The sequence below is a fragment of the Callorhinus ursinus genome, unplaced genomic scaffold (assembly GCF_003265705.2).
Source record: "Callorhinus ursinus isolate GAN/ISIS: 27379988/994484 unplaced genomic scaffold, GSC_fseal_2.0 scaffold5, whole genome shotgun sequence".
Lineage (NCBI taxonomy): Eukaryota > Metazoa > Chordata > Mammalia > Carnivora > Otariidae > Callorhinus > Callorhinus ursinus.
Window position 1 is genome coordinate 23,837,394 of NW_027397067.1, and position 24,678 is coordinate 23,862,071.

Below are 24,678 nucleotides of genomic sequence, written 5' to 3' on the forward strand. Positions count from 1 at the left end.
ATTGATATGCAGGACTTTGAGATTAACTGTGTGGGACACGCTGAGGCCATGCCTACATGCATTGAACATAATGCTGTATTTGGTATCAGAGTTTGACTGAAGTGGTGTTTACAGAGTCATTGCTCTTGCTGGCTCTTTTCTTTTAAATGCTGAGGATTTTGTTTCAGCTGTGGCGTCAGCAAGGGAGCATTTTCACGAGGAAAAGAAAAATAGAGTCATGGCCAGAGTTAGTCTCATATTAAGATGTGATTAGTGTTCACTTTTAGGGTCAACAACAATTTAAAATGCTACATTTCATACAAAGACAGGGATGACAATGGCCATGAGCTCATCAAGTCCCTATGTTCCTATCAGTAGGTCCCTTTGGGTATTGCTAATAAACGGTAAGATTTTAGAAGCCAGCATAATGACATGATATAAAAATAATTTTAAAAATTTCATATTTATGAGCATGGGAATATGGAAGAAGTCATTGTTTTGAAGCTGCTTCTAGAATTGCTACAGAGCATTGGAATCTAGCTGAAGTTAACAGAACATCCTTGAAATATTCAAAGACAAGAGTTAGCTCTGAGTAATCTATTTCTATAGAGTGCAAGTGACCATGTGATGGAAAGGAGGTTAGCTGGATGGATGTGAATATTCTGTCTTTAAAACCTTCTTTCTGGATTAGAAGTGAGGCACTGGAAACTTAGCACAGTAGAACCTTATTAATAGATGGCTTTTTATTACATGAATTCCTGATGCAGTGAGGGCTAAATGATGTTTTACCAAAACCACCTAGTGCCTGCGATGATAGTGTGTGTAATATCTTAGTCTGTAAAGCGGATGATACTCCTGTTTACCAACACCCAAGTTATAGAACATTAGAAGAAATGACCAACCTTGGATTCCTAGTTCTGCTCCCTGCTCCCTGTGTCACCCTGGTGAGTCACTCTATTCTCTGTGGCAATTAAACATTCAAAAACTAGGCATGCTGGAGGTTAGTTTTAATTACCTGCAAAGTTTTTTCAAATAAAATAAGGATTGATAACTGGCCCTGACAGAGGCAAAGGAAATAACCTAAAGGTATTTGCTTTTTCCGTACCTTATTTATTATTTAGTAATGTTACATCATAATTACACTTCATCCTTCTTCAAAGATCAAATTCAGATAGACACATTCTAATCTCATGGGCAAAAGGAAGAAGCAGGGCGGGCGGCACTGTCACAACAGGCCCTATTATCTGAATTCACGATGCAACCCTCCACACCAGCAACTGGGATTACAGGCGATTTTTTAAATGTTGTTTTGTTCTGCTTATCCTTTTATTTATTTATTTTTTTAAAGATTTTATTTATTTGACAGAGAGAGAGAGATAGCGAGAGCAGGAACACAAGCAGGGGGAGTGGGAGAGGGAGAAGCAGGCTTCCCGCGGAGCAGGGAGCCCGATGTGGGACTCGATCCCAGGACCCTGGGATCATGACCTGAGCCGAAGGCAGACGCTTAACGACTGAGCCACCCAGGCGCCCCACAATTCCATGTACTTAAAAGATGATGCTCCACCCTTGAAGAGTTTACAATCCAATTACCAAGGGCTCTGGGAGAGAAGTGCAAAGTACAGGGAGGTTCAGTGAAGGGAAAGATCTGAAAGAGCATTAAAGAGAATTAAAAACATGTGTTTCTGGATAAAGGTGACCTCTGCAATGAGATTCAAGAAGCGACAGAACCATGAAAGTAAAAGACAGGGAGAAGGCTGTCCAAAATGAGGAAGAGGCAAGAACAAAATAGTCAGGAAAGCCCAAGGACAATTAGGTGGTGTGGCCAAAGCCAAAGTTGTGTATGGCATAGTGGGAGAAGAGGCAGTCGAGGAGATTGGGGAATAACATTTAGGATCTTGGATTCTTCTCTTAAGAAGTCCAGACAGAGGGAAAAAAATGGAGGCTATGCCTCTTTCTACAGACAACTAACCTGAAACTATGTCAATTAAGTACAGGATACATTGTCTTCTTTTATTGGCTGTAGGAGCCCGGTGAGCACAGGAATCCTGTGTTCTAGCTTCTGAATCTCCAGGGCCTGTCATTAGCAAATGCCCAAATTCTTTTTGAATATGTAAGTAAATGGACAAATAACTAAATTGACTACTTAAAGGTAAATGTGAAAAATTTAATGTTACTATTGGTATGTTTTTTCATACCAGTAAGTTCCTACGTGATTTATTTCAAATGAATAAGCACATGAAAAATTCAATAGGGTAGTCTTTTCTCTACATGATTTCCTTTCTAAGTTGCTCAGATCATGTAAATAGAAAAATATTAACAAATATTATATGCAATGAATTAATGTCACAAACTTGTACTAGAGACTGGTTTTACATATTATCAACGAGATCTTTGTATGAAAAGCAAAACAGGTATTTTGCCAAACATTACATTTAGTAACAGAAAATCTTTTTCCTATCAGTTTTTCCTTAAAAATATCTGTTCTTCATATCTGCTTTTAAAAGGGTTGATTTACATTAGAAATGCAACAAAATCTCTTATAATGTTCACAGAAACCCATATCTAATGTTCCAGAAATTTCCCTCCTCATTGGCCATTGAACTCTTGGAACTGGTGGGGGTGATAAATTCAATAAGCTCTTCTCCTCTTACTTATGGCATTATTCAAGCAAGGAAATATTTTAATGAAGCTATGGTTTAAGAACACTCTTGTTCATCAGGCTGCCAAGGCTATCCGTTGGTCATTAAGGGAAATGATGCAAAGAACTTCCTTTTGAAAGGATTCTCCTTCTGGGAAGGACCTCGGGACTCAGTGCCCATTATTAACTCTGGCGAGTGGTAGGAGTGGAGGAGCTGGTAAATGTGTCTTGACATATGGAAGAGAGGACATCTGATGTTTCCTCCCCTAACTAAAAACCTCTAGTCATACTGGACATTAATAAAGAGGTGAAGAGATGACTTGTGAATTTTCTGTAATAATAGAGGAAGCTCCCAAACATAGCAGTGATTATGGATGAAGAATTTACCTTTCTCCCCTTTCACATAAACACACAGGAGTGCCTTTCTATTTGATAAAGAGGGTGATAGGAGATCTTCTGATTTGTTTGCTTGTTTAGTGTCCAACTCTTGCCTTATCCCACTGTACTCTGCAACTCGAAAAAGAACACTTTTCCTGCAAACTGCCCGCATAAGGCGCTGGCACATCTTGAGAGTTTTAAGAATATCTGTACAAGGCAATATTGTGGTAGTTTATCAGTGTTGAACAGTGGTTTAAATAATCCCAGATCAAATTAGCTTGATTCAGATCAACAACTGATACTGCAAAAGAAAATAAAAATTTGGGATCCAAGAGAGGAGAGGTTAAACTTCATTTAAAAAACAGAATATAAGTTTTCATTAGATCAACCTATATATAACATAAAAATTCGTGTTTTATAATGAATCATAACCTACATTAACCAATCATAATGAAATATTTGGGAGAATCAGTGATTCTGGAATATAAAATTTTCTTACCCAATTTGTTTGGTTAAAAAGTCAATTTATCATAAACAAAAACCATTTTGAATGGTTCACATATTTAATCCAGGCAAAACAATTTCAGTTTTGTGGTACACAGTCTGTACACAGTAAATGTTAGGAAATATTTGTGTGACTGAATGAAAATTTTACCGTAATTACTTTTTGCCCCTTGAAAGCACAACAGGGTAATGTAAGTGTACTCTTCCATAGAGTATAAACTTTTATTTGTGAATATAATTTCAAATTCCAAATAAAATTATGGCACTAAAATCAGAAAACTATATATATATATACTTTTGAATATATATAATTTAATATATATATATTGTATTTTTACAGTGCTTTTGATATCATCAGTTGTGAATATTCAAAGGTAAAAAATGTTCACATTTCCTATTTAGAAGCCCAAATTTATCAGGAAATAGCTTTTGATTACAAAGAACACAGCATTTATGTCTCTGCTAACCCAAGGAAATAAAGCTGAGTAAAGGAAATAAAGCTATAGTAAATTGCTCCAAAGCAAAGGTAAAATGACCACCCATTTAAGCTGTAACTTTAAAAAATCACCTTGAGGTTAAATTGGGAAGAAATATGAGGAAAAGGGCAATTAAAGATCAGTCTTTTAAATCTGAGGTCTCCTCATTGACAATGAAAGATTCGGTTACTTAAACTGTTTTTCCCTATTTCATTTATGAGTTGCTTTTAACAGTATTTCATCCCTCAACAGAGGAAATAAGGAATGCTCTTTTAAAAAAAGGCTATACCAGGCTATCAAAATCTTTGCTAAGAAAAATAAACTAATCAAGATTGATCTCCTGGGTTTCTCAGAAGTTCACCAATTCCAAATGTTCACATAAGTTTCAAAAGGGAAGAAAACAAAAAACTTCTCTATAACAAAATGCTTAAAAACTTGTTTGGGGGGCACTGGGATTGATAATAGTCATATTTTGTAAAATGCATTTAACTATAATTAAAATAAGTATGCATCTATTTTCTTTTCTGGAATCGAAGCTTCTGTTCTCCATTACTAAGAAGGACGGGTCAATTTTGTCTACTAATTCTTAAGGAATTTTCTAGAATAGTTTTTTTCAAGAAAAGGTTGAATGTGCTCTGGCAATACTTTGGCAGAACGGATTGTTTTTTTCAAATTTGTTTTTTTTTTTTTAAACCTAACAGCAGTGTAACTACTAAATATGTCTACAAAGCAAGTGCAAGGGAGACTTCCTTACATTTAAGCACACTGGCAAGTTATTTCTTTTCAAGAGGTCTTTAATATTAGTTAATGAGAGAGCAAGTGAAAATGATAAAAAATATTAATCACATTACCAAAAAGATTGGTTATTTCCCTTTGTTTTAAAATTCTCTTCCTGCTTCTTTTAAAGTCCACCAAAAAGACAGAGTTTGCTATAAACATCGCAGAAATGGGATGGATAAATAGTTAAATATGACTGAAGGCGGCCTTAATCTAATGTACCATTGTCTGTCAGCTAATCTCTCCTGGTTTACCAATCTGAGTTTAACTACTTCATGATGAATGAAGGGTGCAAATGACTTGAGTGTTTCAGCCCATAAAACAGGCTTAGAGAAATTAAAGTTGCAAATTTGATCGCCAGCCTTAGATTGGCCATCATTGGCGATATAGCTATGGTTTTAACAGAGACTGAGAGATTTAAAGGAATTGTCTAAGTGTACTATTAGGTAATGAAATGCCAATAATTTGCATTTAAAGTACCATTTACCTTAAAGCAGCCTACTACATGCAAGATTTGCCGTACATAACTGAAATTCGGCTAGCTCTGAACTGAAAGGTGGCAAGCTAATTGTCAGAGGACCCACTGAGGCTAAGAGTTTTATAGACTCAGTTTTACAGAAAGTTTCTTGGGAGCATTAACATGTAGTCCCATTAAACAAAAAAAGACTCCAGTTGTTAACAGCAGTAGGTCTATTGTTCAAGAAGTACATTTCACGAGATTCATTATGAGGTGTGTGTGTGGAGGATCCTTTTTGCCATTCTGCATATAAAATCTTCTCAAAAAGACATCTGCAGTTTAAAAAAATTCCACCTACTTTTACTATTACAACCTTTGTTAATTTTCTACAGTTCTCTGCTCTGACTTAAAAGTCATTTCCTTAAGAAAACAGATGACAGACAAGTTGAGTGACTGATTATATTGTGCCATCACTTTGTTTTTCTCAGAGGCCTCGGTTTAAGAGGATGGATGTTAGTGTAAATGACAGAAAGGGGAGCTTCGCATAAGATTTCACTTCTGTTCAAAGACAAGCTAATGTAACCTCACTGCGGTGCAATCAACTTGACAAATGGACACCGTGCAACCCTCTGCCTCCCACTGAAACCCGAGAGGCTGATTTACACAATATTCTCTCTGTGGGCGGAAAAAGACTTCATGCTGCTAGGCTGTATAATGGGTTGATCTGATAATTCTTTGCATGTAATGAAATTCAATAATATGGAGGTGAAATGCATCTCAAAGAATGAAGCAAGTTAATGAACTTATAAAACTACACTTAAGTCTTTTTAAAAAACCTGAACAAACACAAAAAGGGACTCTGCTCAAACTATGTCAAGAAAATGTAGCAGTTCTCATGCTTAACTCTGCAATCAAAAATATATGGCTTTTACTTACAATGAATAAAAGATCCTAACTGTAAGGAGTATGGCTCTATTTAAACAATTCAATATAATCTGTAGACTCTGGTGTGCCTTATCTTTACCATCAGATTTTGCCAGCCTCAGGTCTTTACCTCAAGAATTTTACATTACTTTATTCTGTTGAATTATTTCCCTGGAAGCTTAATATTTTTCCTTTTAAAGTGGCAAATATCTTAAAGAATTTATAAATACTGTCATGCAAAATTGATAAAGAGTTCATCTGGAGATTTAAACATATCCTAAACTGGCTATGGACACAAAAATCACAAAAATCAGGGCTTCATAAGGAATATAAACTTCTGCTTTAAAGTCATAGTATGAATCCTTGCTTTTTCCAAGTATAAATGTTTAGATAAATTATTTAAGAAAGAAATACACTGTATAGTATATGTTGCAGGCAAGGCTGATTTCAAATCCTCTGTAGTAAAACTGTCTATTGGTATTAATGCTTGCAAATAAATACCATGAATGTAAACTGCAATCAGAAGCAGTTTTAACACATGTAAATGTTGAATGAGGTAGAATTTTAGTCTTATGTTTACTTTGCTGTTGTCACAAATAAAAAAAGCACTTATGAAAACATTTCATGCTGAAGTGAATGGATTTCAACAGCTGCTGATTTGGTGACATGGAGAACCCCAGTGGAGACATCCTGCTGAATTAACGTTTTGGAAATGTTAAAAAGAAACTTCAAACAGACCTTGTTTAGCAGGCGGTCAAAGATTTTGCTCAGTGGGGATCATGTGAAGGCTAGCAGAGCAGTCACTCAGCCATGAATCAGACTTGTCAATAGTTGCCTATTTTCTCAACAGGTGACTCAAAAAGGCACACAGTCTATTTCCACTAACATTTCTGTGTGTACTCGCACAGAAAAAAAATTATCCTAGACTTCTCTGGCATTATTTAGGAAGGCACAGCACGCATGGGTGGGGAACCTGTGATTGAAGGGGCTTGAATATATTTTTTTAAAAGTTATGCTTTCTTTCTTTTCTAACCAATAAAGAATTAGCTAAGCTGTATTTAAAATCTACTGATTGTCAAGCAAACTTTCATCCTAAGTTTAGAAATCTGGAACAGATTCCATCAGAATTATGGAACAGGAAGAAATCCTGGAGATACCCCAAATCAAACTCCCATTTTATAGCTGAGGAAACTGAGGCCCACAAAGACCTAGTAGAGATTTAAGTAATTTGTCAAAAATCACATATTTACTGATTGACGTGTTAGACAAGAAGGTCCATCTTCTGACTCCTGGGTTCAATATGCATTATACTTGTCCTTAAGAAAGAAATCAGAACTAGGCTTCATTTAGCAATGTAAAAATACTAAAGGAAAGACACCATTAAACCAGGCAAGATCTCATGGTTCAGTGTTTTTCTGATTTGGCACGTTTTAATTTTTTTTTCTCTTTAAACTTGCCACAGAGAGATAGAGTTAATGGAAAATTCCTTCCCCACATTACCAAGAAGTGAGGGGGGGGGGGGGGAGCGGGGCGGGGGTTGGGGGAGAGGGAGGGTGAAAAGAGGCCCAGTACCAAGCTTTGTTTTCAACTCTCAACATTTAGGAGTTTAGTACAAATATAGAGTACAAAAATAATACAGCATTTCACTGTTACTGATTCAGATTGGCATTGTAAAGTGTGCAATACAAGCTACTATTATGTCAGAAAATTACCAGGTATCCATTAAATGAGCCCAGACTACTTTCTATTGTTCAAGGATTTTTTAGTTGTTTTTGAAAGCCTAAGTACAGAGTTCAGTGAGAGTTCTCAGAGGTGACTCCACAATCACAGCCGTGCTCATTAGCTTAGTCAACCTCACCTACTGCTCCCTTCAACCGTCATTACCAGCCAATGCTAAAATGGAATCTGAGGCTTAGTAAATCACCTCATACTGGCAAGATGTTTCCCAGAAAAGTACCCTGTTGAAAATACTTTCTACACAATTCAGAGATAAAAATGAGTAAGCAACTTAAGTAAATGCCAGTCCCATAAACATATACACATAACCAAATACACAAACCGCTCAGGGCCTGAGCTCACTAATTCCTTTTATTGGAATTTACCTTTTAGAAGTTTAACTCTTCATATTGTAAGAGAAAATAGTATTCTAATGCAAAGGCTGATGGGAGTGTAAAAGACAGACTGGGTTTTTACATCAAAATGAAAAATGCCCTCATTCTTTGACCCAGAATTCCCACATATAGAAATTAACCCCGAGGAGATAATTCAACAGGTGGAGAAAGATATACGTGCAAGGATTTTCATGGCAGTATTTTTTATGGTAGTACAAAGTTGGACATTAAATCGAATTAAGTTGGCAAGAAAATAAATGTATAGATATACATATATATGTATATATGCAGCTGTTAAAACTGGTCATTCACTTCATATAAAGCTACAGTAATATCAGCATAAGGGCTGACAAACAGATTAACAGAACAAAAGAGGGAGTCGAGAAGTAGACCCACACTTACTTGGTCATTTGATTTTCAACAAAACTCCCAAATCATACAACTGTGTTAGGATTCCTAACTGAACCCTATGTGTGAAAATAAACAAACAAACTAAACACCGCAATTCCTTGTTCTCACCCCACACAAAAACTAACTTTAGGTCTATCATAGACCTAAATACAAAAGCTAAGACTATAAAACTTTTTGATGAAAACAAAGGAGAATATCTTCACGTGTTGGGAACAGGCAAAAGTTTCTTAAAAGACAGATAAGTTATCATAAAATAAAAAACCATACATTTGACTTCCTCAAAATTTAAACTTCTTCTCATAAAAATACATTGATCAGATGAATAAGGTAGTCACAGACTAAGAAAAACTATTTTCAAAGTATACATATAACAAAGGATTGGTAACTAGGATATATAAAGAACTCCTATAACTTGATAATGAAAAGACAAACAACCTACTTAAAAATGGGCAAAAATTTGAATAGACTCTTCACAAAGTAAGATATATGTATGACCAATAAACACATAAGAAAAAGTACTCAACATTATTTGTCATCAAGGAACAACAAATTAAAACCATAATGAGATACCATTACACACCCACCAGAATGGCTAAAATTAAAAGGACAGCACCAAATGTGCAGCAGCAACTGGAACTCTCATACATCATCAGTGGGACTGTTGAGTGGTGTCTTACATAAAACATACACCCACTCTATGCCCCAGCAATTCCACTCTTAGGGATCGATCCAAGAGAAATGAAAACATGTCCACAAAAGATTGTACAGGAATGTTCACAGCAGCTGTATTCATGGTAGATAAAAACTGAAAACAATTCAGGTGTCTATCAAAAGGAGAATGAATAAACAAACTGGCATATTCATGCAACAAAACACTATTCAGCATTAAAAAGAAACGAACTACAGATATACACAACAATGCTGAGTAAAAGAAGCATTACAAAATGGTGTACACTATATGAGTTCATTTATATATGAGTTCATTCATCTGGAACAGGCAAAAATCATATACCAGGGGAAAATATCAGAACAATGGTTGCCTTTGAGGGTGGTGAGTGCTGGGATTTACTGAAAAAGGACATGAGGGAAGTTTCTGTGGTGATGGGAATGTTTTCTGTCTTGATGGGGGTTTGAGTCTCACAGGCATATGGTCAGAACTTGTCAACTGATACACTTAAGACCTGTGCATTTTATTGTACAATTTTACCTCAAAAGGGAAAAGAGGAACCATAAACAAGTATTAAGTTAATGACATGAATGTAAAATTACTGGGGTTGTGGGGCACCCGGGTGGCTCAGCTGGTTTAGTGACCAACTCCTGGTTTCCACTCAGGTCATGATCTCGGGGTCTTGGGCCCCACGTGCTCAGGACAGAGTCCACTTGAGATTCTCTCCTTGTCCTTCTGCCCCTGACCCCCCACCTGCTCTCTAAATAAATAAATAAGTAAAATCTTTTTTAAAATTACTGGGATGGGGATGGATGTCCCCTTCCTTCTTTGAAATGCATCCCCCCCAAAAGACAGATTAATGGAGATGCTGAAATAGATATGTGATGAAGCAAGTATAGTAGTCAGAATGCAGGGGATTTACAAGGAGCATGTATAATTTTTCAATGTAACATTTTCCTGAACTGACATTTTACCTCTATTAACAGATACTTCTTTCATCTTTGTATACAATGAAGTTTAACTTTTCCTAAAAGAAGAAAGGATTGAATGATTTTCACAACCATCTATGGCAAATGTCAAAAGAAGGTAGAAAATACAACTAGTTCAGTTTGGTCAGTTGATTTGAATATCAAAGTCTGTCACCTTTTGGAACAGTATGAAAATGCAGTGATAGTTGTGCCACCCTCTATTAAAAAATCTCTGACATGGCTCAGAGCAAAGCACCTTTTAAAAATGATCTAGAATAACAATAAACTGTAAGCCACTTTAATTAGAAATATAAAGATTATTGAGAACATTATGTTAAATTTCAATGAAAGCTTTGTCAACAAATAACATTTTGAATTTTGTAGACTGCTGATTTATATGCATGCAGAAGGCAAAGCAACATTTTACCAATCACGTTGCACCGAAAAAGGGAGATAAACCACGAGATACTGTAGAACCCTCCAGAGTCATGTATAAGAACATTTTATTATAATCTCAGAGTAACTTTACCATATATTCAGATTAAAAACCTAAACTGTGCTATTTCTAAACTAATGTACTTTATTGATAAAAAGAAGAGATTACACTCTTATTTTTTGGTTATGATTTTTTTATTGGCAACTGAAACAATAAATCTACTTTGTATCACATTCTGGGATGATTGGGTATGATCCAAAATACCATGCAAGGAAACTGATCTAGTAGAAGTGTACTGGTCTCTTTAGATATTTTAAGTGCCAAATACATTACCATATATAAAATTTGATGATATATAGGGGCGTGTGCTTATGGTATTCAATAACTTACAGATATTATATTAACTATGCTACTTAATATAAAACCATGTAACAGACCTCAGAAGCATTTCTTCATTTTGCTGCAGAGAACAATGTGCTTTATCCTCTCAGTTATATAAATACTTAGCATCATAGGTCAATAAAGTAAAAGTCTGTCATTTAATTGGAATTGAGAACTTTTTTAATGGTTAATGAGTATAAGAGATGGTCAAAGTGTTAAGTTTATTTTAAGCATTTACATTTTTCTTCTGAGTTATTTTAAAAAACACATTATCAGTTACTTTACCAACTGATTTCTTTCCTTATCTAATGTCTTCTTAATGTCATATTATAGTTTCTCAGTTGTCAAATAAAATGTCAATAAAAATTCATACTTTTTTCAATACTTAATTTAGCCACATTTAAAGACTGGGTCTTTTAAAGTATACCATAATCTACCAGGGGGAATAATTCCCAAAGCTCAATATATATGTGTATAGTTAACATTAATTCTTGGGTTTATCTAATGAGAATTGTGACTGTAAAATAACAATGATTAAAATATCTCAGGAATTATGTATACAAATGAGTGTTGTCTTATTAATATTCATCTGAGAAAGCAACAATTAATATAGTTGTGGAATTCCATGTTGGAACTGTCTTTCACAAGACTGTGTGAATGGGTGTGTCCTCTCTCTCTCTCTCTCACATACACACACACACGAAGTTGCTTTCTTTTATGACCACAATTTCAGACACAGTATTACTTAGCTGACATTTCCAAATGACTTGTAGTAGTTATTCCTAAGAATCAAAGCCACCACAAAAGTGATAAAGTTGCTACTGAAAGAATGTTTGGAAAATTCTGAAGACATTTCTGAAGGTGGAAACTTAAATATATCACTAAAATAAACATACATTGCCTCCCAAGATGCTAACATGGCCACTTTGGAGGAACCAATACTTAGATGTATATGCTCTGGAATGTGTGTGTGTCTGTTATTAACTGCCACATTTGAAGGAAGTATACCAGAATGGAAAGAACTTTGTCGGCATCAGAAAGCCTGGGTTTGAGTTTCAGCTCTGCCATTTAGAAGCTGTGCAAGTTTGGGTAAGTCCTTTCACTTTTTTGGGTTTCAATTTCCTCATCTTTAAAAGAAGAGCTGATCTAAACCAGCACAGTCCAATAGAAATATAATGTGGGCTACATCTGTAATTTTATAGCCACATTTAAAAGTAAAGAGAAACAGATGAAATTAATTTTAATAATTTTTTAACCCAATATATGCCAAATATTATCATTTCAATATTTAATCAAGAAAAATCATTAATGAGATCTTATACTTTGGAGGGGTAACTAAGTCTTTGAAATCCATGAGTATTTTGTACCTACAGCATATATCCAGTTTGGACTAGCCACCTTTCAAACGCTTGATAGCTACATGTGGCTAATGTTTAACATATTGGACAGCACAGATTGAGACAGTTGCTAACAGTTCTTTCAGTTTTAAAAAACTCTATTATTATTCTATTGTCAAAATTAATATATTAATAGAATTCATACAAAATTCAGCCAAGGATATGAAAATTATATATTAAATGCTTCCGTGGGAGGTCTACTTTCATCAGGAAAGATTCATTAATTTCCTATCTTATCTGGCATTTATAAACTATGGATGATTTTTTCCTAACATTGAACAATCATTAAGAAGTAAAGAACTGTCAATTATCTTCTGAATTCAACCCCAGAGAGTGGACTAATTAATCTATTAAACTGGTTTATGTCTATTAAATAATTGCCAAGCCCCCATTTCATATTATATGATGCAGATTTAGCCTACATCTAAAGCTTAGGTCTTTATGTAATCCTAAAAATCATAAGACTGTTTTCAGATGAATAAACATCCAAAGTTACTCCTACAGTGACAAAGCCTATTTAATTTCTGCTTTGTTTCCTTTAGTCTAAATGAAATGAAAAGTCTAAATGCTATGAAATAGTTTTTGTAATAGTGTACCATAGCATAAGCAAATCAGTGTTCAATAATAGATATCATTATCAATTCTTGGCAGCTTATTACTGGGAAAGGCCATGCTCATTAAAACAGGTGATGATAGATTCTAATGGAGAAAAATGGGCAAACCATCAGCTATGTTGTATACCTCAGTAATTTAAAGACTAGAGTAGAACCTACTTGCACCACAGGACAATATCTCAGTTATCAATTATATTTGCAACAGACCACTGCAAGTTATTTATCTCCAGGTACAATTGTACATCATCTCAATTAGCTTTTGAGTTTGTTGTACCAAACCTTAAAAAAATGATATAAAGGTACTTTCTGACATTACCATAAGCTTTAGAACCTTCTCTTTCCTCTCAAATTTGTAATGGTAATAGCACACTCAAGTGTTTTTGTAACATTATAAGCCACTGTATTACAGAAATCGTATTTTAAAAAGAAGTTAATAAAACATCTCACATGCTTTGTCAAAATACAAGAGGTGTTTCTGAAAATCTCTACAATGTACCTAAACGTGATATATAGTGAAAGCTGATATTAATTCATATTTGTAGGGGGCAACACAACAACATATTTGATCCCTTAATAACAAGCATAAAATAGGTTGTGTTTGTAAATTTTCATATAAGATAAAATCATGTTATTTGAAGTCAACTTTCTACATAATTTGTATTGCTTAAGGAGCATTCAGCAGAGCCAGCGCAATACATAATATTGTCTCATTTCTGAAGAAAAAGGTAAATATTTATTACAGAAGCCAGTGAAAAGAGTAATAAAGGTAAATTCAGGGAAACTTAATATTATGTCGCCCATGCCTACTGTACTGCCTGGCACTTTGGAGTTGTTCAATGTTTGTTGCATGATTGGCCATAGAGGATATACACTGTACAATATATGTGTGTAAACACTGTGACCTGCATTCATTCTATAAGTAAATAAATACACACAATACATATACTACCTAGGTACATGTCTTTTTTTTTTTAACTAGAGAAATCTGTTTTAACTAGAGAAGTCTTTTTAACTAGAGAACTTTTAATTTGATTTTGAAGTCTGAATCTTATCTCTCCATTTGGGTGATATCGAAACTCAAATCTTGGGGTGCCTGGCTGGCTCTATCATTGGAGTGTGTGGCTCTTCATCTTGGGGTTATGGCTTCAAGCCCCAGATTGGATGTAGAGATTAGTTAAAAATAAAATCTTAAACAAAAATTCAAATCTTTTTCCTGCTTCCATTCATTATGCACTGCATTCATTCAACAAGTATTTATGTAACCAGCACTATGAAAAGCATGGGACTGATATAAACATATCATAAAAAAAAACCCAGATAGACCAATAATTATGTAAACAAGGGAATTGCTATTTGGGGAGATTAAGAAACTTGCCCAAGGTAACCCAGCCTGTTGATTACAGGAACTAGGTGTCAAATCTCAACCTAATATGTCTTCCAACTATCCCAGGAAACATAAGCCTAGAGCTGGTTAGGGGATGTAATGGTTAACTTTGTGTGTCAACTTGGTTGGACTGTGGTGCCCAGTTGCTTGGTCAAATACCAGCTCAGGTGTTGCTATAAAGGTATTTTGTAAATTTAATTAATATTTATAAATCAACTGACTTTAGATTAAGGAGAATATCCTCGATAATGTGGGTGGGCCTTATCCAATCAACTGAAGATCTTAAGAGCAAAATCAAATTTCCCAGAGAAGGAATTCTGCCTCAAGACCATAACATAGAAATCCTCTTTGAATTTCCATACTACCAGTTGCCCTATAGATAGCAGACTAAAGATTACAAAAACTCTGCTTATGTTTCCAGCTTGCTGACCTGCACTACAGATTTTGGACATCTCAGCCCTCACAACTGGGTGAGCCAATTATTTAAAATCTCTCTCTATATATAAACATATATATACATATATTGGTTTTGTTTCTCTAGAGAACCTTCACTGATACAGGGAGTCATAGCAAATGGAAACTGGGAAGGCATCAAAATGTGAACAATAATGCAATTCATGGATGTGGATAGGACACAAAAGGAACCAAGGTAGCAAGGATAAAATGTAGGTACAACAGCATTTTAGGGCCTCGCAGAAGACAAGAAGTCTTCAAAAGAAAAAGATTAAATCAAGGCAAAAGAGGGTTTCACAAAGGAGGAAAGCAATATTGCAGAAAGGTCAACTAGGATGAGGGAGGAGTTTAGGTCCTGGTATTTGGCAACTAGTAGGACACTGGTGACCATGGCCAGGGCAACTGTAGTGGTGACTGGGATAAAAATCATACTGTATTCCTTTGCATTATCTACCAATAAATAAAAGGTAAGTGGAAAAAAATTTGGCAATTAGGAAAAGGAAGAAAATAATAGCTCAAAAAGGAAGGTATAATGGGGAAAGACTTTAGAATGAGGGGGTATTTATAAGCTGAGGGAGAAAAGACACTGGAGAAGAAGATAAAGGCAGATGGCAACTGTTGGGAAACCAAGTCCCAGAAGAAGTAGGATATCCCAGAAGATGGACTCTAGACCACAGAGATAGGGGTAACTCTAATCAGAAGTGTAATACTTCTTAGTCTAAGGCAAGCAGTGTTTAGGTAAGGGACAGGTGGTCTTTTGGATTGCTCTGAAGCTGGGGTTCCATGTCTTATTTTATTTATCCTTTATTTTCTCAGGGAATTTAGAGGTGAGGCTATGGTTAAGAGTCATTATTGAATAATATATATGTGTCTAGCACTATAAGGGATTCAAAAAAGCATGAGATCCATTCTCTGCCAGTCTACCTGTACAGCTAATATGGCCTAGTATATATTTAGTCACTAAACAAACAAAAAGTTTTAACCATTCCTAGTATTGGGCTACAGAGTATACTATGGGAAATCTTGAGCCAATTATACTAATTTCTGCCAGTGATCAGTAAAAAATATTATTGGTCCTCTGTCTTTCATCATTTGTACAAATTTTTACGAGAAGCTTGAAAACAAGATTTCTAATACATACTTTAGTTATAATTCCAATCAACGATCTCAGTGGTCACAAGAAGAGACCACTATTATAATATAAGAACATGATAAAATAGCACAGTATATTTTAATCTTATGTTCAAATGTTCAGAAGACTTAAGCTTGAGACTAGTGATGTGATGAACAATTCTTTTATTATTTTCTTAGCTGTGAATATAAAGTGATTATACAAATAGTCTGTAACTTTTTTTCCTTAAAATGTAAAGAAATTTGCACAATTTTCTCACTTTTTACTAAACTAGGAGATGGGCGGTTGGAAGCTAAAATCTTTAGGTTCTCCAGTGATGCGTTAACTAAACCAAAAGGACAACTTTACTCATTTCAGAATGTTTTATTATAACAGTAATCTTCGAAGGCAAACACAAAAGATTCTACTATGCTTAGATTTTAAAACATAAATAACCAATTTAATGCATCACTAATGATGTACAATAGATGTCTTCTTGTAGTACCAATTCAAATAAGAGACTGATGTAATCTGCCAGATACTTCAAAGTAACTAATTTGGTAATAAGAAAACACTCCTTTTGTGCAAACTTTCCTACTAAAAAAAACTGCGGAAACCTTCCCAGTTGGATATTTACTAAATAAAAGTGTTGAACTCTCATTAAAATGTTCTTTAATAAAAAGAGAACTAAGTACTTTAGGTCTTAAAAATCTATCTTGAATAACATTACGCTTTTAAATGGAAATATAACCTATACACAGAAAATAGATATTAATGGCAAAGTATGACCTATTTTAGAATTGTGTATTTATATTCAATGTATTTATATTTAATGTCTTAAAACTTTTAAATATCGATTACATTTGTTGCTATTATGTTATACACTCCATATACACACACTCCAGATGCCTTATCTATGAAAGAAGTATACTAGTACATTTTACTTCTCTATAAATCTTCCCCAGCAAGTATAAGTAAAACATTTCCCAGACTCTAAACTTCTAAAGGTAAAGGCTTAGGTCAGTTTCCTGAACAAATTCTATTATAATGTTTAACATATTTTTCCAGGGAGAGAACCTTAGACTTCTTTCTGCCTTTGTTCTCCCTTACCTATGATGGAATCCACAATTCCAGCCTAAATGGAAATATATATAGTTATATATATACAAAACCCAACAAGTATTTCCAAAAGCATGTTTAATAAGATTATTGTTCTCTGACCAAGGCCATTTGCAATTTGTCTTTTGGCCCACAAATGTCAAGCAAAATATAAATGTAAATAAGACGTTTTCAATTATCTGTTGTTTCTTCTCCAGGAGCAGCTAATCCTGGGAAAGTACCAATTATTCCACAAAGGAACAAGAAAGCAGGGGTTTCCATTCCTATAGCCACTGTGGGGTAGGGTGGGGTGGGGGTGGTGTCCAGAAGTGGCACACAGGAGAGGATTCTTAGGGTTTCTTCCAGTGGTATTCAAAAGATCTGATTACCTCATTTGTGAAAAATACTTTCTTAAAATTGGAAATGGTTTTATGGCTAATCATTCAGGGGCAGAATACCCATGATGTTACAGTAGTATTTTCCTTCGCTGCCTAGTATTTTCAGGATATATGTTCCCAGTTAAAGAAATAAACTAATTGATCTGAGCCAGGTAATAATAAGTCATATTATCAACAGAGCAGTATTATATTGTTTATGCCATAAAATTTTCGAACTAAAAAAAAGATACTTCTCTAATTTGCTGAATTATTTCTTAATATAATTGTTGTATATGCCCTATGTCAGCGCATTAGTCATAACTGCTTTGTGTATGTACAGATTTTCATGGCTTCTCAGGACTGGATGGAATCCAAATCTTTGCCTTGCCTTCCAAGACACTTCACAGTCTGATCTCTATCCCTCCTTCCAGTCCTTGTTCCCACTGCTATCTAAAGACCAGTAGAGAGTTCTGTCCACTGAATAAAGCTCCCTCCTCCCTCCTCAGTGCCTGAGCTCTTGCTAGTCCCGCTGCCAGGCCAAATGCCTTTTACTAAATGCCTTTTTCTCTATTGCCTAGAGGGGAATCTGGTTCATCCTTCACCTTCTGCAGAGAAGGCCACCTCCTGCATAAAATTTTCTTGGCCAAAAACATCCCTGCCCTGTCCTCAAAATTCCTTAAACATTTTGCTTATATTTCTCATAGGCCAGTAATCTTTTATTTGCATTACAGATTTTCTTCTAACCACGGTGATCACTCCTTAGGGGGAGCATCCATTTTCTACACACATCTTCAGATCCATTTACCCATATATTGTCACAATGCCTTGTATGCAGCAGACATCCAATAAAGGTTTATCGGATGAATTAAGCTTTATGTAATCATAATCTTTTATTCTGGATTTATTCTTACTGGAGCGGTCACTGTAGAAACCAGTGGCAAAAACTATTACTGCCTGTAATCTCCTCTCAAAAGCAAACAATAGAAATGATTAATCTCTCAATTATAAATTCAATCGGAGGTGAGACTAGAGATCAGCCTCATTCATAAAATGAGACAGTAGAAGCCCGTAACCATACTGATGCCGGGGACTAAGCAATCGGCCCTGAATGATAGGTTTCCTTATAACTGTGAAAAAGATACACTGCCTATGAAAGCGTACATGGGAGACATCATTTGGCATAAAACAAAAATGAATACCTGGTACACCGAAGGGCTTTATAATGAAGTTTTGCTTAATATATTCTCTACTACCCTATTTAAGTGGTCAAATTTTAAAACCTCCAAATCAATGAGGCTTAAAGTCATAGTGAGGCTCATTTCCTGAGATGATACATGATTCTCTGCCCAGAGTTCTATCAGCTACATAAATTGAGAAGACGGTAATGGAAGAATTAAATAAAATAGGGTTTCCTTTCATGGAACTGACCTAAATGGTGAATCACAATTTGAAAGTTACTCATCTAGAACAACAACAAAACACCCAAGCACCTTGCCTCTGGTTTCAAAAGCAACAGTACTTCTTTTTTCCTTCTTTCTTTCTTTGGCACATAGAAATACTGAATAAATATTTGTTGAACAGATGAATAAATGACTGGTTGCTCTTTGATTAGACTATTAAAAAAGAACACTTTGACAAGTGATGCACTGTGAATAGCCGAGCATGTACTTGAGGGGAAGAAACTAAAAATGTGCCCCCCTGGCAGAGATTTGAGCATTGTCCCCCCTAACTTTATACTGTTTCTGGTCCTGAAGGACAAAAGCTGCAGGGAAACTCCGTGACTATCTGGTGGTTGTGGCCTGAGCTTACAAATCTTAGGGAGGGAGTCTGTTTCTTTTAGAATTAAAGCAGTAGACTGCTACTTTTTCAAAGATATCTAGAGGCCAAAGGACAAAGTAAAACCCATATAAAAAGAAAAAATACTCCTAAGGGAAGGGAAAACACTACTAATGTTAATATTAAAAATAAAAGTGAACTAATATTTGGTGACCCTAATAAAGAAAATCTTTAAATAGCATACTTTGAATAGGCTATTTTGTCTCAGGCTATTTTGAAGTGTATTCCAAGGCCCAAGAAATTAATGAGACCTCCAGAAACCTTTTATATTCATGCAAGCCCAGAGGGGAAAGCAAACTGCAGTGATTGGTATTACTTTAAAGAGGACTTCTGATAACTTCCTATCAGCTACTACCAGATATAGCGGCTTACTTAAAACAGAGTTGATAAAATTTAGTTCAGAGTTCCTCAACAGTATTTCCCAAGAAATTCTGGGACAAAATTGTGAGTGACCACAGTAACTTTCTCTTTAGTATTTTATGTAAATAGTTTAGTATTTTATATTGTGTCCCCAAACATTAAGTGTTTGCTACCACAAATCAACACAAGGTATATCTTTACCCTTCCTTCCTCTATTTTACAGGAAACTTTAGGTATTACACAGACTATGTATCTCAAATGTATAGTGTTTGAGTTTTTCAAAATGACAATTTTAAGGTCACTTAGGAAGAAGTGACAAAGGAGGGTAGAAAAGTCCTGCTGGTTTCTCTCTCTAGCAGCTTACTTTTGCCACCTAGTGGGGGCGGCAGTTTCATAGTTAGGTTCGTGTTTTGTGTAAGACCTAAGAGCAGAGGTCAGCTTCTTCTTAGAAAATGATTAAACATTTCTTTCATATTAGGAGAATTGGATGGATTTTTTATAGCCTTAAGTAATTTTTCCAAACTGGCCTGTTTCATATCTATTGGTTTTCTTTTTAAGCAGTTAGTTTCACTAATGACTAACCTAGATAATTGAAGGGAAGATACATCCTTTTTGTATATATTTATAATGCTGGGAAAAAAAAAAAAAACTTTTCCTGGTTTCCAATGGTTCTGCATCCCCTTACCTTGTAGTATTTCCCAAGGTGTATGTTTTGGTTCATTCTTGTATTTTGTGCTTATGTGGGGACCAAATCTATGCCTTTATCCCTAATTTCTCATTGTGACTCTGACCTCAAATCTTTAGTTATCTACTGAGTATCACCTCTGGAACTGACATTTAATATGTCAAAAACGTAAGTCATAATCCTCCAAAAGAATCGATGAATGGGTTTTCTTTTGAGCCAGGGTGGCAGGCCTAATCAGAGCTAGAGTGCAGTCTAGGGTTAAAAACGGCAGATATATATATATATATTTTAAAGTATGTAAAAACTAATGAAACAAGTTAAGCAAAGGAAACAATCAGAAGTCAGGATCAGTTTACTGGGCTGGGCAGGAGGAAACATGATGATCAAGAGTTAGGGTGGGGCAATAATAATTAACAGGAACTGAGGTCAGGAACATAGGAAATTTGAGGCAGGTCACAAAGCTGAAGCTAAGAAAATTGGAAATAAGAGGCAACAGAAGTTGGAGAAAGTATCATAGCTCAAGTCCCCAGGCTTGAGGTACATGCAGGGATGAAGAGGGCTGAGGACCAGCAGAGATGTGCAATTCTTGGGCCTGGAAATGCATGGTGATGTCTGGTTTTCCGCTCTATCTCTGTCAAAATAGGAAAAAACAAAACACAACAAAACCTAGTCCTCAAAGAGTTTGCTAGAGAGTTTCTTGAGGTTCCGGACCCAAATGAATGACTGCTTACCAAAATTACCATGATCACAAATGGCCTTATAATCCTCTTGGTCTCTGAGGCTTTGAAGCTTTTAAGTGTGTCTTTTTTTAAACACCTTTACTGAGGTATAATTTATAAAGTTAATCTATTGTAAGTAATTTTAGTAAATTTAGTAAGTTGTACAAACATCATCGCAATCTAGTCTTAGAACATTTCTGTCACTGCAAAAATTTCCCTGTGCCCATTGGTAGTCATTCCATGCTCCCATTCCCAGCCCAAGGCAACCATTGATCTGCGTTCTGTCTCTATAGATTATTTGCCTTTTCCGAAAATTTCATATAAACGGGATCGTACAGTATGTGGTATCTTGTGACTGGTGTCTTTCATTTAGCATGTTTTTGAGGTTCTTGGTTATAGAGTATATCAGTTCATTCCTTTTTATTGCTAAATAGTATTCCATTGTGTAGATATATCACACTGTTTATCCCACCAGTTAGGGGGCATTCAGATTGTTTCCAGTTTTTGGCTATTATGAATAATGCTGTTATGAATATTCACATACAAGTCTTTGTATAAACATGTTAATTTTTCTTGGCAGATATAAAAGTAGAATTGCTGGACCATGTGGTAAATTTGTTTAACTTACGAAACTGCCAAATTATTTTCCGAAGTGGCCACACAATTTTACACCCCCACCAGCAATCCATGAAGGTTTCAGTTTCTCCACATCCCTGTCAACATTTGCTATAGTCTGCCTCTTTTAGTATAACCATCTTAGTGGGTGTGAAGTTGTATCTCATTGTGGTTTTACTTTCCATTTCCCTATGGCTAATGATGTTGAGCATCTTCTCAGGTGTTTATTAGCCAATCATACATTTTCTTCGATTTACTGTCTATTCATACCATTCATCCATTTTAATTGAGTGCCACCTTATTACTGTGTTCATAAGAAATCTGTATATTTGTAGGCATAATTAATTTATTAGATATATGATTTGTAAATAGTTTCTTCTAGTTGGTGACTTCTCTCTCTTTTATTTGAGACAGAGCGAGAGAGAGAGCACACAAGCAGGGGGCAGAGGCAGAGAGAGAGGGAGAAGCAGGCTCCCCACTGAAGAGGAAGCCTGATGCAGGGCTCAGTATCAGGATCCTGGGATCATGACCTGAGCCAAAGGCAGATGCTTAACCGACTGAGCCACCCAGGCACCCCTCTTTTCTTTTTCTAAATGGTGTCTTTTGAAGCACAAAAGTTTTAAGTTTTGATAAAATCCAACTTACCAATTTCTTCTTTTATGGATTATGCTTCTGGTGTTGAATCTAAATCTTTGCCTAACCCAAGGTCATGAAAATTTCTATGATTTTTCCAGATGTTTTATATCTTTAGGTTTTACAGTTAAGTCTATTATCATTTTGAGTTAATTTTTGTATATGGTTGAGGTGAGACTCTAAATTCGTATTTTTTTCATATGGATATTTAATTTTCCCAGTACCATCTCTTGAAAAAACAATACTTTCCCACTTAATTTCCTCAGTACTTGTGTGGAAAATAGATTGAACTTAAATATAAAGGTTCAGGTGACTGGGTGGCTCAGTTGGTTAAGCGACTGCCTTTGGCTCAGGTCATGATCCTGGAGTTACAGGATCAAGTCCCGCAGTAGGCTCCCTGCTCAGTGGGGGGTCTGCTTCTCCCTCTGACCCTGCCCCCGCACCCCCCCCAGTCCTGCTCTCTCTCTCAAATAAATAAATAGAATCTTTAAAAATAAATAAAGGTTCATTTCTGGACTGTTCCATTTGATTCTGTTCCATTGATCTATATATCTATCCTTATGTCACTAACTTGAATAGTGTAGTTTTATAGTAAAAAATTTGAAATTTAGTGTAAGTCTTCCAATTTTGTTCTTCCCTTCAAAATTGTTTTAACTATTCTAGGCTCTTTGCATTTCCACTAAATTTAGGATCAGCTTGTCAATTTCCAAACAAAACAAAAGACTGCTGGGATTTTGAAAGAGATTGCATTGACCCTATAGGTCAATCTGGGGGAAAGTGGCAACTTAACAATGGGTCTTCTAATCCATGAATGTTGAATGTCTCTCACATATTTAGATCTTTAGTTTGTCTCAGCAATGTTCTGTAGCTTTCAAGGTAAAGACCTTAATACCTCTTTGGTTAAATTGATTCTTAAGTATTTTATTGTTTTTGATGCTACTGTGAAAGAAATAGTCTTCTTAAATTTATTTTTGGAATATTTGTTTCTAGTATCTTTGTATTTAGTACACAATCGATCTTTTAATATTACTTTGTATCCTATAACTTTGTGAACTTGTTTTTAAGTTCTAACAGGTGTTTGGGTATGTGGGTATATGTGTGGATTTCTTGGGATTTTCTAAATACAGGATCATGCCATCTACAAATAAAGACAGTTTTTTGTTTCTTCCATTCCAAGCTGCATGCCTTTTGTTTTTTTTTCTTTTGCCCTGGCTACGATCTTTAGTATAATGTTGAGTAGAAATGTTGAGAGCAGGCATCCCTTCTTTGTTTCCAAACTAGAGGGCAAAGCATTCAATATTTCACCATTAAGATCACATTAGCTGTAGATTTTTTACAGATGCCCTTTAACAAGTTAAGAAAGTACCTAAGAGTTCTATTCCTAAATTGTTCAGAGTTTTTAATCAGGAATGGGTGTTGGATTTTGTCAAATGCTTTTTCTGTGTCTGAGATTATTGTTTTTTTTCTCCTTTATTAATATGATATATATAGTATGTGATTTTCAAATGTTAAATCAACCTTGATAATGGTGTTCAATGTTTTTTATATGCTGCTTGATGTTGTCCCCCATTTTCTGAGGTTCTGTTCATTTTTTTCATTCTTTTTTCTCTGTTTTTCAGACTGGATAATTTCTTTTGATCCATCTTGAACTTCATGGGTTCTTTCTTCTGCCATCTCAAATCTGTTGTTGAATCCCTCTAGTGAATTTTTCATTTCAGTAATTCTCAACTCTAGAATTTCTATTTGGTCTTTTAAATAATTTTTATCTCCTCAGTGAGATTCTCTATTTGTTGAATTATTGTCATTATGCTTTTCTTTAATTCTTAAACATGGCTCCTTTCAATACTTGAACATATTTATTATAGCTGCTTTGAAGTCTTTGTCTGCTAAGTCCAACATCTGGGCCCACATCTTCTTTCCACTCAGTATTGGTAAACCTTTCCTTTCTTTTCGTATCTTGTAATTTTTTGTTAAAAACTGGAATTTTAGATACTATATTGTAGTAACTCTGGATTTTGATGTTCCTTTCTCAGGGTTGTGGTTGTTGCTCCCATTCTTTGGCTATGAATTTGCCTAGATTAAATCTATGGAATCGATCTCCCCATGGCATGCGGTTCCTTGCGTCTCTGACTTCCTAAGAATCACCCTGTGTCTGCATAGCTTAGTCAATTATTGATTAGTAATTGTGCTCAAACACGATAAGCCAATAAAGCTTTTATGTTACCAGTGGGGCTGTGTTTGGGTTGGGGAGCTCATTCAAAGCTCAAGCAGTTCTCAAGTCTGCCTTGG

General features: G+C 35.3%; 1 protein-coding gene across 4 annotated transcripts in view; it reads right to left on the bottom strand.

Annotated features, from left to right (window-relative positions):
• STAU2 (staufen double-stranded RNA binding protein 2) overlaps positions 1 to 24,678 on the bottom strand; it is a 305,526-nt gene that overhangs the window by 59,507 nt on the left and 221,341 nt on the right. Inside the window, exon 14 of one of the 4 annotated variants that reach the window (XM_073892898.1) lies at positions 21,033 to 21,053. The exons of the other annotated variants lie outside the window; for them this stretch is intronic. Coding sequence (XP_073748999.1) covers positions 21,048 to 21,053 — 6 coding nt within the window. The 3' untranslated portion in view covers positions 21,033 to 21,047. Of the gene's footprint in view, positions 1 to 21,032; positions 21,054 to 24,678 lie in introns of those variants that run through there. 4 annotated transcript variants of the gene reach the window in all.